This window comes from Telmatherina bonti (assembly GCF_933228915.1).
Source record: "Telmatherina bonti genome assembly, chromosome: 8".
NCBI lineage: Eukaryota > Metazoa > Chordata > Actinopteri > Atheriniformes > Telmatherinidae > Telmatherina > Telmatherina bonti.
This window is the reverse complement of record NC_136626.1, coordinates 16,366,801-16,380,157: the sequence shown is the minus strand read 5'-3', so window position 1 is coordinate 16,380,157 and position 13,357 is coordinate 16,366,801. Positions and strand designations below refer to the sequence as shown.

The 13,357-nt window shown below is 39.4% G+C and overlaps 1 protein-coding gene across 1 annotated transcript in view; it reads right to left on the bottom strand.

Moving 5' to 3' along the window:
- The window catches only part of LOC306759244 (disks large homolog 4-like), a 111,891-nt gene extending 102,439 nt beyond the window's left edge, over window positions 1–9,452 (bottom strand). Inside the window, exons 1-4 of the mRNA XM_079244814.1 lie at window positions 9,408–9,452; window positions 8,316–8,486; window positions 5,202–6,051; window positions 4,577–4,673 (exon numbers count right to left, since the gene is read on the bottom strand). Of these exons, the coding sequence (XP_079100940.1) occupies window positions 4,577–4,673; window positions 5,202–6,051; window positions 8,316–8,486; window positions 9,408–9,426 (1,137 nt within the window). The 5' untranslated portion in view covers window positions 9,427–9,452. The remainder of the gene's footprint in view (window positions 1–4,576; window positions 4,674–5,201; window positions 6,052–8,315; window positions 8,487–9,407) is intronic.
- Window positions 9,453–13,357: the final 3,905 nt, after the last annotated feature.

Genomic DNA, 13,357 nt, shown 5'->3' with positions numbered 1-13,357 from the left:
GAAATACTGTTCTTTCACCCACACTGAATGGCCGCATTACTTAAAATGCAGTGATGGCTTTTATTCAAAGTCAGTGAACTGGGTGGGGTAGTAGATAGATAGAGGATTTTTTAGGTTAGTAGAATTAGTACTACTAAATACCATCTCTCTGCAGGAAATCCATCAGACCGGCATTTCTGTGTTTTTGGGCTCCTCCTTTTCATTTGGCTTCAAACAATATCAAATAAATGCAATAATAATGATGAAAATAGAACTGACAAATGATCACAATCGGTTGTTCACGTAATAATTTTGACAGCCTGACATCCAAGACATTCAAATGTAAACACAATTCCAACTTTGATCTGCATCACTAACCTGATCTGATTTTTAAATATATGTGTATTTCTGACATCTGAGAAATGTTTTAAATCATTATCAGTGGCTTGAAAGTGCATCATATCATCATGTTTAAGTTTGAATTGTTTGCACTTGATATAAACTACAACATCCAGGTCATGGCAAGCAAGAGCTTAAATAAATGGAACTGGGCTTATCTTTCTTAGTAAACTAGAACTGTTTTGGTCACGCAGATAAACAGCTCACAGGTGATAATGTCTTTGACAACCCACACAGTGGTCAGGTTAATCAGTGGCACAGTGACCTTTAACATGGACATCTCTTCTCCACTAACTAGTTCCAACTAAGGAAGCCATTGAGATGCCAGATTAAGTGTATCCAAGAACCAAAAAAAAAGAAAATCTGTTGCCTTTTATCAAGTTTTTTTTTTTTTTAAAGCTAGAAACAGATATAGTTGATACGAGTTCAGGAGTTTTGTGTTGGTTTGCAAGAAAAACAAAACAAATACTATGTGCAGTACAGATAAAATGTCTCATGGTAGTTCCCAAACGGCCATACCGTTAAGCCCTTTTTAAATTACGCTTCTAAAGAGCATTCTTTCATTGTTCATTCAGCTGTTATTGTTGGACAATATTTCTGTAACCTTTTTGTTTTAGGTAAGGTTGCTAAATGCTATCAATTTATCATTTTCTAGCATCACTTGGCCTTCACATTATTGCAGCAGTTTGTTTGTTTGTTATGAGGTAAATGATGCAATGTTTAGGACTTAAAGCTCGAAACCCACCCCAGCACACACTGAGTTTACTGTCTTAAATGGGCCATGCATTTCTGAGTCTGCACAGGCTTGCATGATATATGATTTTCATTTTGCCACCCTAAATTTTAACCATGTTTTCTTCTTACCTATGGACCAGTTAGTCGTTCAGTCAACCATCATTCATCTACCTACACCGCCAGCCAGTCTTTTGAAGTGTGTGTCCTAGCAACCTAATTTCCTGCCTCTCTGGGAGTCACATGTTGTAAGACCAACAGCTGAGCAACAGTTCGGCATTCCCATTAGAGACGCTTCACTTGAGCACAGCTTGTTTCTCAAAGGTATCACCTTATAGCCAGTTCATTCACAAACTACAGCAAGCCATCTGTGCGATGAACAACCTGTACCTAATTTTATAGTACTTAATTGTGAACAGATTTAATTCATTTTCATCATTGAAAAAACCTGCACATTATAGTGCTTTATTCTACAAGAACATGCTTCATTTATCGCTGAAAGGTGCCCGAATTGTGAGTCATACCATATTGATAAGGTATGAATACAGCAAGAAAGCTTAGAACTGTTTAATTTAGAGACAACTGGCTCTGAAAGGCTGTAATGGAAGAAAAAACTACTGATCACTCTGATCTGTGCTGTTCATTTGTCTCACCTTGGTAGTGAGGATACAGATGCAGTCCATCCTCACAAATCCAACAAGCAGACTTTCACCAAAGCATCTTCCAACCGCAACTTCCCCATCCTGCCACTTAGCTGCTTGTTGCTGTTGGTAGCATCCTTCTGCTGTCTGTCTGCTTTTGTCTCCGCTTCTTCTTTCATCCCTCAATCTCTCTCTGCTCTGATTCTTATACCATCTTCACCTGTCCTTTGAGCAGAGCACACAGGGTGGACTTCTCCGCTAAAATAGAGGCCAACACGGAAACGTGGCAGCTGTCCCAGTGCAATCCACCCGCTCCCTTGTTTCCCCACTGCTGTCTTCGTTGTATGGCAGCTGGTTGCCACATTTTGACCTCGAAGAGTGCATGGCTCTGAATATATATCTATGTATATATATCCGAGTATGCACGCAAAGCACACTCAGCACGTAAAAAAAAAGAGGCAGCTTCCAAAGATTGGTGCACAGATGCATACACATGGATGCACAAACAAACACAGATAGATGTGGATACACAGACATAAGCACACACACAAATTCTTGTACTACACACACCCCACTCTTCGCTGCTTTATCAGGTCAGGTCTCTGGCAGAAGTGGGGGGTTACACTGAGCAAACAGTAACAGCAGTATAGCAATGGATGCTCTACTTTCAACTTTGTGGATATTAATGAATTTGAGCTCCGGATGCAGCTTGCAGCCTCAAACAGTTATCAAATCTTTACTTATTCAGGCTATTTATAGACACACAGGATTACTGCAGCTAATGCTGAATTTGACATAAGATAACATCGGCAGGTAGTTGAAGGGGTATTGGGGAGGTTGGCATGGGATAGTTAACAAAAATACCACAGCATGTGTTTTTCCCTCGTTTAACATATTTAGACCTGATGCAACATGTAGCTATACCTATTTAATTGGCTTAATAGGTCTTTAATACCACCCAATAATGTACTTATTGTAGTAAATAATTGCAAAAAGAAGTATCTTGCAGTAATTATTGTATATTTCTTAATAACTATTCACAAGAAGCTCTTTAGCATCCAAAGTTAACATTACCTTCATCATAACAGAAGCAGAGTTTAGCTGGAAGTATTCGTTCCAAATGCACAAAACATAATGTGAAGAAAAGCAACTGTCGTATAAAACACCAACAAGCCAGGGTAGCGCATATTTCCACATGTAATCACATGTAGAAAAAAAAAAAAAAAACATCCAATGCAATCCAGAATGAAGTAAGGTCAATTCAGCAAAGCCCATAGTATCAATCCTTTAAACTCATTCTGCTGGTTGTACTAAACAATAAAATGTTACGGACGTAAATTGATTTCTGTGGCCACATTATGTCATATAAAGCAATTCAATGTTCAAACAGCCAGCTTGCACATGTGACCTGCTTGCTGAAGCCACCTTTCTATGTTGTGGTCCAACCACCAACAACTACAAACGTTTCCGTGAAATTCCTAAACTGTGTATTACATGGTTTAGATCTTTTAAACCAAAAAAAAATAAATAAAGTAAGAAAATTTTTAAAAATCATGGCTTTATCATGTTATAACATGATAGTTTTTTTTATCTAAAAACATGAAATGTATCATGGCATGACATAACACCTTTTGTTGTGAAAACAAACTCCTCTTTGAATAAGGAAACTGTACATGACCAGGTAAGAGAAATATCTACCAGATAGGATTAGGTTGTTGCCTACAGGATAGATTGTACAATGGTTTTGAGCACAGTGTCAATCTGTTGACGTGAACCCTTAAACCAGACAGGACAACATCTTCATATTAGCAACGTAATTTTCCCAGTTCCATCAGTGCCTATAGTCTATATAAATGTAAATTTAGTTTTCAAAGAAGCAAGCCCATAGGTGTGAGCACTTGTAAATGCTAACCAAATACAACACACACAACCAACACCCATGCACCATCTCACTATGCACAGGCAGGTGACGCGTGTTGCTCATAACTGTCCCACATTCCTGCACGTACAACAAATCAGAGAAGAAAACTGAATCGTTGACAAAAACAACTGAAATGTTTCTGCTTGACAAAAATAATTTCCATAAAATGTATTTTGCGTCAATATTTCTACGTTAAAACATCTGAACAAAATACCTTCTGTTTCACGTTTTTTTTTTACAATAAAACTTAGGTAATAATGAGACATGTTTCAAGTTTTTACAATAAAAATATCATGTTATAATTTTATACAGTCACTTTTTTTTTTTTTTTTTTACTTGGTGACAGCGCTACACTTCTGTAGTACTATCACATTATTGTATTATCCAGTTCCACAATTTAAAACTACACAATTGCTTATATACCAAATGTCAAGTTATGACGTGGTCATACAAAGCCACTGAACAGCAGTTACTGATGTACAAGAAGATAAAAAATCTGCATCCACACATAAATCTGACCCAAATGCTTTGCTGAGATGACAACAATCCGCAGAGTGGATTTCTTTCAGAAAGTGATGAAATCATTTGTTTTGTATGCAATGTCTGGCAAATCGTATAGCCCCACATGGTATCAACATATTCAGACATGCACTGTCTGACGCAAAAGATAAATCACAAACAAATGAAGCTCCAAGGTCCAAAAAATCTACAAAAATTAAAATCTTTATCAGCTGACCTTACAAATGTAAATGGCTTTTTTTTTGTATTCCACTCTCTCCACCTGGCACACACGATCACCCACCTTCACAGAGAAGGACGGTGTGTCTCACTCTCTAATCAACTGCATAGATATCTCCAGTGTGTTTCCTCAGGCACTTCTACAAAGAAACCACAGATGTCTTACCTTGTTGGGGGTGAGCGGGCTTGCAGTTGACCTGGAGCGGACTGGATCATGGCTAGGGCTAATGGAGGTGACTTTTACTGGCCCAGGGCTGGTTGGACTGGGAACACAGATCAGAGAGACAGACTGTCTGTGGTAAACACTGAAAACCCAGTTATTACACTGTTCTATACCTGAATTCCAAATGCAGTGCTTGATTATGACAAATATCTGCCCATAGACCATATAACACATATTTATAGTTATTATATAAAGCACATTCAATGACAACTACTTCTGTGTCTACATAATTTGAAAAAACTACAAGTGAAGATATTTTTACACAAGGTTATTTTCTTTCTATCAAGATGAGCACAAACTAAGGGGTGTGTAAACCTACAGTAGATTAATAAAACTGATCACCTGTATTAACTAAAACAGTCTTTATTATTAAAACAGTAATATTTTCAAAAACTAATACCAACTTTGTTTTTTTAGAGTCAGTACTCTGGTATTTATGACTACATTTCCCAGTTAATTTACTTTTTTTGGTAAAAGAAACAAAAAGTGACAAGTAATGACACCTGCTATTAACACATATATTGATAATATCAAGGGTTAAAATTTACAAAACAGTTTTTGTACATACCTTAGCTGGAATCCTTTGTTCAGCTTTGCAGAAGGACTTGTAGGGCTTTGGCCTCCAAAAGGTAATTTTCCATGTTTTGAGTCTGTTAGACTCTTACTGGGAGAGACTCTATCCAATCCAGGCTCCTTGCTTGACCCCAGACTGATTGACAGAGGTGTAGAAACTGCGGAGGGTTCTGCAGCTGCACGGAGATCTTGCCTGGCAATGGGGCTGGGGGGGGCAGGTTTGTCTAGAGCTGTCGGAGACATAAGGCCTTGGATGGAGCTGGTAACGAGGGCAGAGACGGTCACCAGGTTGGGGTCTGGGGAAGCAGGAAGGCTAGGCTGCTTTGCAGCGGCCTCTGAAGAAACCGCTGAGTTGGTGCCTGTAACATCTGTTTTGATTCCATTCTCTGACACTCCAGGAGATGTTTTTGGGGGGCTGGTGGGGTTGTCGTCATTGCTGGCAATAACGCTAGAAGAAATGGCAACAGAGGCTGAAGAGGGTTTGCAAGTCTCTGCCTCTGATGATTTACAGGATCCAGGTTGGACAGGAGGAAGCGGAGCACGGTACTTGACTTTGGTTGGCTGTGACTGAGGGCTGCTGGACTGTGCTGTAGGAGAAAATGGTTTTGCTGCAGATGGGACAGGAGGGGCAGGAGACTTAAATGACTTGGGTTTAGAGGTCACTTGTTTGGGAGGGGTTGGTTGATTAGATGTTTGGGGGCTCTGGGGACTGGAAGTGGGTTTTGACTGCTCTGGATGGTCTACTGGAAGGTTGCATGAGTCAGGAACCTTCCCAGGACTGTCTGTTTGATCCAAAGAACACTTGTTGTCTGCCAGGATGGTCAACTCATAGTATTCCTGGATGTCTGGAGAAAAGAGGACACTAGAAGTTGCTGTGATGGAGAAAAATATTCATGACTTTATACATAAAGGTACTAGGTACTAATTACAAGTCCCAAAGTAAATTATTGATTATGTGTGGTTTCCATTCAGATAAGTCAACAATTAAAGCCATTATTTAGGCTACTCTCCCTGCAAGGCACTTCATATTGCCATGGCTATTGCCATTGATGCTGCTCTGTGCTGTTCTAAGTGGGTCTCAGTTGATGGTCTTTATGTCTCAGAGATTTCAGAATTTCTTTTTGAAGGGCAGAGAGAATAAAGTAAAATCTCCTACCTTTACAATACTGCAGTGCACAGTCTTTGTAACTGAAACATCCTGACTGACCTTGTTAGGATCACAGCCACAGTCTTGTTTTTGCTAAAGGATAAAGTGCAATAAAGCTGACTTGAAGCAAAGAATATAAAACATTTAAACGGATCTGTTATCTTTGTACATTTACATTTATTCCCAACTTTTTGTGTTAACCTTTCCTGAACTGAGGACTTGATTTTTTTTTTTTTTTTGCTTTGGTTTTAATTGTCCATTAATCTGGCTTTAAAATGAAAGACATTTAAAAATCTTATTTTAGGCTCCATGAAACATACTGCAAGCTAACAACTTCACTGTTAAACAGCCAAAATAATTTACTTTGAAAATCTGTTGCAGCCATAAAAGAGCTGCTCCAAATATTAAATTTTACATCAGACTGATGCAAAAAAATTCTAACCATTTCCAATATCTTCATTCTTTCAAAGCACATCAGTACCAAAATTTGTAAAACAAATGTAATACACTGAGGACCTCTAGTGTTAACATAAGGATATAATTTCAAGAAGTAGCTTCTGTATTGTGGGCTACACACCTTAAAGCAGAATGGCTGATTTCCCTGTTATTTCCATGTTTATTTTTTTTTTTAAAAACAGCTAAACCAATTTGTCATGATGACTGCAATACTAAAAGGTTGTACTTGTCCTTCTGTGCATCCAAAAATAAGTTTTATACGAAATCACTCAATATCTTTCTTCGAACACAGTAAATAGATTAAATTACTTGGAAGTTTTGGAGAAGATGTAAAAAGATTCGGAGTGAACAGGAAATCAAACTGCAAAAATATAAGAATGAAATTGATTTTTTTTTGTTTAGTTTTTTTCTTGTAGTCACAGAGGTACAGCACACTGCATAACGGAAAGGTGTTTTCACTGCAAGCATGGAGGAGTAAATGAAATTATACTGTTGCAGTATACAACTTACAGACAATGAGCCATGACTTATGTTTAGTGAAGTATACACACATGCATTTACAGAAACATATGGAGAGGGCGTTGTCGCAAAAATAATGGTTTGGTCTAAGCCACTGGTCTGAGTCAAAAATGAAGTATTTCTATTAAAGGAGCAGGCATAGATACCTAAAGCAGGTGGGACAAGGACCTAACCAGTTTATCGTCATGCTCAAAATAGCACATATACCTTTCTATCAGGTGCTAAAAAACAAGCAAAAAATTCTTTCTTTGCTGACTGTGAGTCCATCTGAGAGTTTTTTTCAAAGGATACTACACATAAAATCTCTATGAGGTCAAACTTTCTATAAACAGCTCTGTTTTATTTGTGTCCGGCCTATATATTCTGATATCAATTATGAAGTCATTGGTCGTGTTATAGCTCCACTTAAAGCCCCACTACTGAGCTTTGACAGATTTTCTTGAGCCACCTACTAAATATGGCTAATATGGCATCCATCTTGCAACCAGTCTTTGTTTCCAGCCAGTCAAAGTCAGTCCAATATTGTCTCTTGTCCTATTAATTCCTCTGTCCCTTTCTCTTTCTTTTCCACTCTTCCACCTAGTGTTTGTTTTAATAAATCACTAATGGTGTGCATTCAAAAGTTTCAGCGTATTGATATTCAGTTACTGGTGTGTGACGCAGCTGTAAAGAGAATGGTTGTTCCAGGATGGGGGGAAAAACTCTGCAAGTTCAAGCCTTAGCTGGGGCGAGGCTTGGACAGTGGCCTTTCTGTGTGGAGTTTGCATGTTCTCCCTGTGTGTGCGTGGGTTCTCTCTGAGTACTCTGGCTTCCTCCCACCGTCCAGAGACATGCATGTTAGATTAATTTGTTACTCTAAAATTGCCCGTAGGAGTGAGTGTGAGTGGTTGTTTGTCTCTGTGTGGCCCTGCAACGGACTGGGAAGCTGTCCAGGGTGTACCCTGCCTTTTTTTTTTCATGAAAGCTGCCCAGATTAAATGTTCTTACCAAGAAGAGCACTAAAGAGCTGACTTTGGAAGACATCAATGACTCTGTCCAGAGATTGTTGCAGCTGGCGGTCATCCTCCACAGAGGCCTGTTTGCTCCGGTTTTGGTTTTGTTGTCTCTCATCCAGTTTGACTCGATACTGCTGGAGCAGCTCCAGGGCTCGCTGAGCATCTTAACACAACATGCAGGATGTTACAAACAACTCTGACATCAATAAAGAAATAAAAAAGAATTCCAAAATTATCCAAGAACTCTCTGGAAACACAATTATTATTAGTTAAAACAATAAATAAAGGTTTGCATTTTTATTTATTTATTTATTTACGCATTTATGGATTTTTAAAACATTGTTTGGCTTAAATACGAAATTGTAACTGAATAAAAAAAATGTGTTATACTGAGATTTTTTTTTAACAATTCATGATAATAGCAATAATAATAAAATTACATTTAAAAAAAAAAAAACAAAAAAAAAAAACGCATTTTCACAAATAAACAAATCAAGCTGCATTTTTGGGTTGGAAACTGCTATCATGCCCTCATGTTTAACAGGGATCAGGACAATCGAGTCGATGGAGCGAAACAAGGTCCAGACCACATTTTCGTATGTCTGAACAGCTGATCAAACCGGAAGCAATGTTCAAGGAGCATCAAACTCCAAATGTATGAGCTCCTAACAGTTAATGAAAACTCGTTACACTTGTGTTTCTTTAATGATTAAGCAGGCAGATATTGTCTTTAAAGGAAAACATCTCAAGATCGTTTGATAAAAATCTGTTTGCAAAGAAAATATGACATTTGAAAATAAGCAAACGCTCCGATTTGGGAAAATTTACCACATCGACTGAAAAGCTTTTAAATTGTTTCTCAAAATAAGCCTACACATTCCTTCCTTATATTATTAATGTTTTCAATGAGTTTGTGTAAAAAACAGTACTTCCGATCTGACTCCAGCAACATGAACGCAACCTATGAACAGGTTCATACACACGTATTCGAAGTTATTAGTTTAGTACAAGAGTATGTTTTCCAACGAAAGCAAGATAAATGAATTAAAACAAACATCGATAATAAGTCAAATGTTTTAGTTACCTTTTTGTCGCACTGGCATGGTGGCACAGTCCCTCCCGAGTTTGATTGCTGTGACAGTGCGCGTGTTATTACAGATGTGTGCGTCTATCCCGCGACAGCCTCCCCCTCCCCACCCCCGAACTGGGACACCGAACTGTTTTAACAACCAACAATAGCCTATCAGAGTTGGTCGTTGAAAGAAAAGAACCCACAAACTATTTCCAGTGACATGCAGCGCTGGACTTCGAACTCGCAGTTTAACTAGTAGCGCCTGATTTTTTTTCTTTCACTTTGAGGCTACCTGTGTCTGTCTGTTCGGTCAGACTAGTTCTGCATTTCTTCTTTCAGGTTGTCCAACCGGTTAGACAGTCACTTGCGATAAACACACACACACACACACACGTACACGTATTCGGGCACTCACTTGAAAACAGGTTTGAGAAGCTCCTCATAAGAAGCTTGTGTCCTCAAGGTATTGTCATGTTAAACAGCTACATTGTGTGCAGTGGATAAAAGCCTGGTCTATTCCAGGGTGTGCGACGAATCAACACCTAATCCACTCAGAGCTGGAGAAAGATTTGGGTTTACAGATAGTGTTCTAACCCCTGCATTAAATATATGTAAGCCCCTTTCACCTGTCCGGTTAGGCTCTTCCTTTTAGATTATATGTTTTTGCCATGCACACAAAAGCACACACGCAAACACACAGAGGCCTTCAAAGACCAAGGGGGTTCAATTCCAATTGAAATGTCACAGGTGTAATCCCACCAGCAGTCAGTACAGGCTCATGCCTGTGTGGTTAGCGGTATTGTCATGGTAAATAGTATATTGTGTTTGGATTAACGCTGTTCTGTATGGCTTGTCTAAAGTGTTCAGCTTGTCCCTCCCTTTCTTACTGGGCAAAAGAAAAATCATGGCATGCACACATATTTAACCCAGAAAAAAAAGAAATTCGTAAAGTAGAAGCTCTGCAACTACAATCTAATGGCTGTAGATATTGTGCAGCTCTTCCATAGAAAATGTTTTAATAACATTTGTAAACAAATGGTGTCCGGTGTATTATTCTATTGAAGCCCAATTCACACACACACACACACACTACCTATATCCTTTCAGCAGGAAACCTACACTTACCACCAGCATTCCCAGCCAAGACATCAGTACAGCTGCAGAAACCTCTGGAGTGACTATACCTCTGTCTATATAGAGCAAGGGATCTTTGAGTTGGGAGACTAATTCTTAGAAATGCAAAAGCAGTGTCTGAGTTTACAGTCATTCATTAAAATCATCTTTTCTGTTTACCTGATTAGAGAGCCAAGTTAAGTCAATGTTTTGTTTGCTTGTGTCGCTTTGAGTTTTTTAAGTTCTTAAATTCTGCCTGGAGGTTTATAAAGTCATACAGAGAAAGGCAAAAAAAAATATCACTACAAACTCTTTTGAATTTTCAGACTTCTATATCTTGTTCCAAGTAAAGATGAGTAGATGAGCGTGCTGTACACCCACAACTGCATCGCCACCAACAACTCCAACACCCTCATCAACTTTGGGGATAACATGACCGTGTTCCAGTTTAAGAAGTGAGAACCCTAAAATCAGTCAACAAGGGAGGTTAAACAGATTTATTGAAAGAAAGATGGTGTTGAAGGTGGTCTCACTTAGTCTGATCATCAGGAGATCTGGAACACAAAAGACAGGTGATCCAACAACAGGGGTGGGATGATAATGGAAAGGCCAAAAAATTAATGTTTATCAGGAGATGTGGGACTAGGCAATCTCAGCTTCACCAGAGCAAGAAAAACATTCTCCACAATTCAGAATCACAAAGTCCAAAAACAGTCCAGGATTCACACCAAAAGATACGAGGGAGTTAAAGAAATCCAAGGAACAAGCAAGAGGCAGGGTCAGGATCAGGCAGGGTTCAGAAACAGGCAGTCAATTCATACCAACAAAGACATAGCAAAGACAGTGGTAAGGGACAGGCATGGTCAAGACCAGGTTTTCTCTATATAGATATATCTATATATTTTCTATATCTATATATTTTCAAGTGTATATGAACAACACTTGAAGGCTGTGGGAAAAGACAGACAATAACACACCGAGCGGATTTGGGGCAGGTGTTTCGAGGGCAGCACAGGAGAGGATAATCAACAGTCAGGCAGGGGAAGCGTGCAGCTTGTTAAGGAGAAAACATGACAGACCATCGTGGGACTGATCTGAGGTGCCATACATAGAGAAGGCTCAGATGATGGCAGCCTGGTAGACAACCTTCTCAACTTTAACACCAGAAGACCAATGAAATTATCATTAATTTCAGGAAAGCGAGGATCACACAACACACAACCACTCCTGATCATCAATGGGAAGGAGGTGGAGGGTGTGACAGATGCATGGTGTGGTACCCCAGCTGCATGACTCAGAGGATCACTGGCACCCCACTGCCACACTTAGAGGAGACGTTCTCCTCCAACAGGCCCCAAAGATCTGGAGCAACCCTACCCACCCAGGACCCTCTCTGTTCACCACCCTGCCCACTGGAAGGCTCGGAGTCATAAAAACTGCAAACCAACAAACACAAGGACAGCTTCTACCCCATGGCTGTGTAGAGGCTACCAAAGGAAACATGACCCCCCCCCCCCCCTTACACCCATCACCCACCCAGTGCACTAATGTAGACTGTTGTCCTTTTGCACTCTCTGTATCTGCTGAGGAAGCTGACTTCTATTGAGTTGCCAAAGACCATGCTAAGAACCTTTTTGTGATTCAGTGATAGCATCGCCCGGAGTGGCAGCAGCATCTCAGACAGGAAAAGACTGAACAAAGTGGTGAGAGAAACCAGCTCTGCTTCTTAGAAGCAGTGGAGGTAGTGTGTGAGAGGAGAATAATGGACTATCTATCATCTCTGATGGACGTCTTCCCCCCATGCCTGCCACAGTGGCATCAGTGAATGGGACCTTATGAAGAAGAGACACCAAAGGCCATTCCTTCCAGTGACTGTCAGACTGTACAATCAGCTCTGTTCCTGTTAGCTCACATCGTACGATTTTCCACCTGTTTGTATTTAACCTGTGTGCACCAGCAGGTCAGGATGGTATATAATAGTGTAGAGTCAGAATAACTGCACAAAGTTAATATGTTTCCTTATCCTTTTCATTATTATCACCTCTGTTACCATTACTGTTATTATTATCAATATTAATGTTAATATGGATATGCTGTCAAGCTTCTTGTCAATACTGTGTTATGATCTAATACAACTGCATACTCATGCACACTGCTGGTTATTTCTATAGCATGTAGTACACGCCTGCACTTCTTTATTATCTTTTATTCCCTTATCATATTTGTCAGTTTTTAAGCTTTGGCCTTTTACTTATTGCTGTAACAACCGAAAGGTCTAAAGGACTACTGTAGGACTAATGAAGGATTTTCTATTAAACTATTAATTTGGCGAAACAAAGATAGTTCAGCCTTGTTTGTGGTCACACTTTCCTGCTGCGATGCTAAATACATCCCTGACCAGCTTTACAGAGAGGAAAGTGGTATTGATTTTCCCATTCAACTCTGACAAAGAAGCGGATTTCCACAAATGATGGAGGGTGTTTTATTTAGAATTGTTTTCAAGATTTGTAATGCTGCTTTTTTTTTAAAAAAAAATCTCAGTTTGGTTCAAGGTTTGTTGGAGATCTGTTTTAAAGATAGCTGTTTGAGTATGAAGACAAATTAGGAGGCTTACAATTAGAAAGGCTTTGTTTCTGCATGTTGGTCATATACCGTATGTCGTATGTCTGTGTGTGACTGTAGACAGCACAGCAGTTGTAGCAACACTTTATAGCACACATATGCAGACAGCAGAATGCAGGTCATAGTCTCTGGTATTGTTATTGATTTGGTCACAAGAGCTTATTGACTGCTTTGGTGGGTACACAAAATCTCTCTCTGTGTGTCTCTTACACACACAAACACTCACA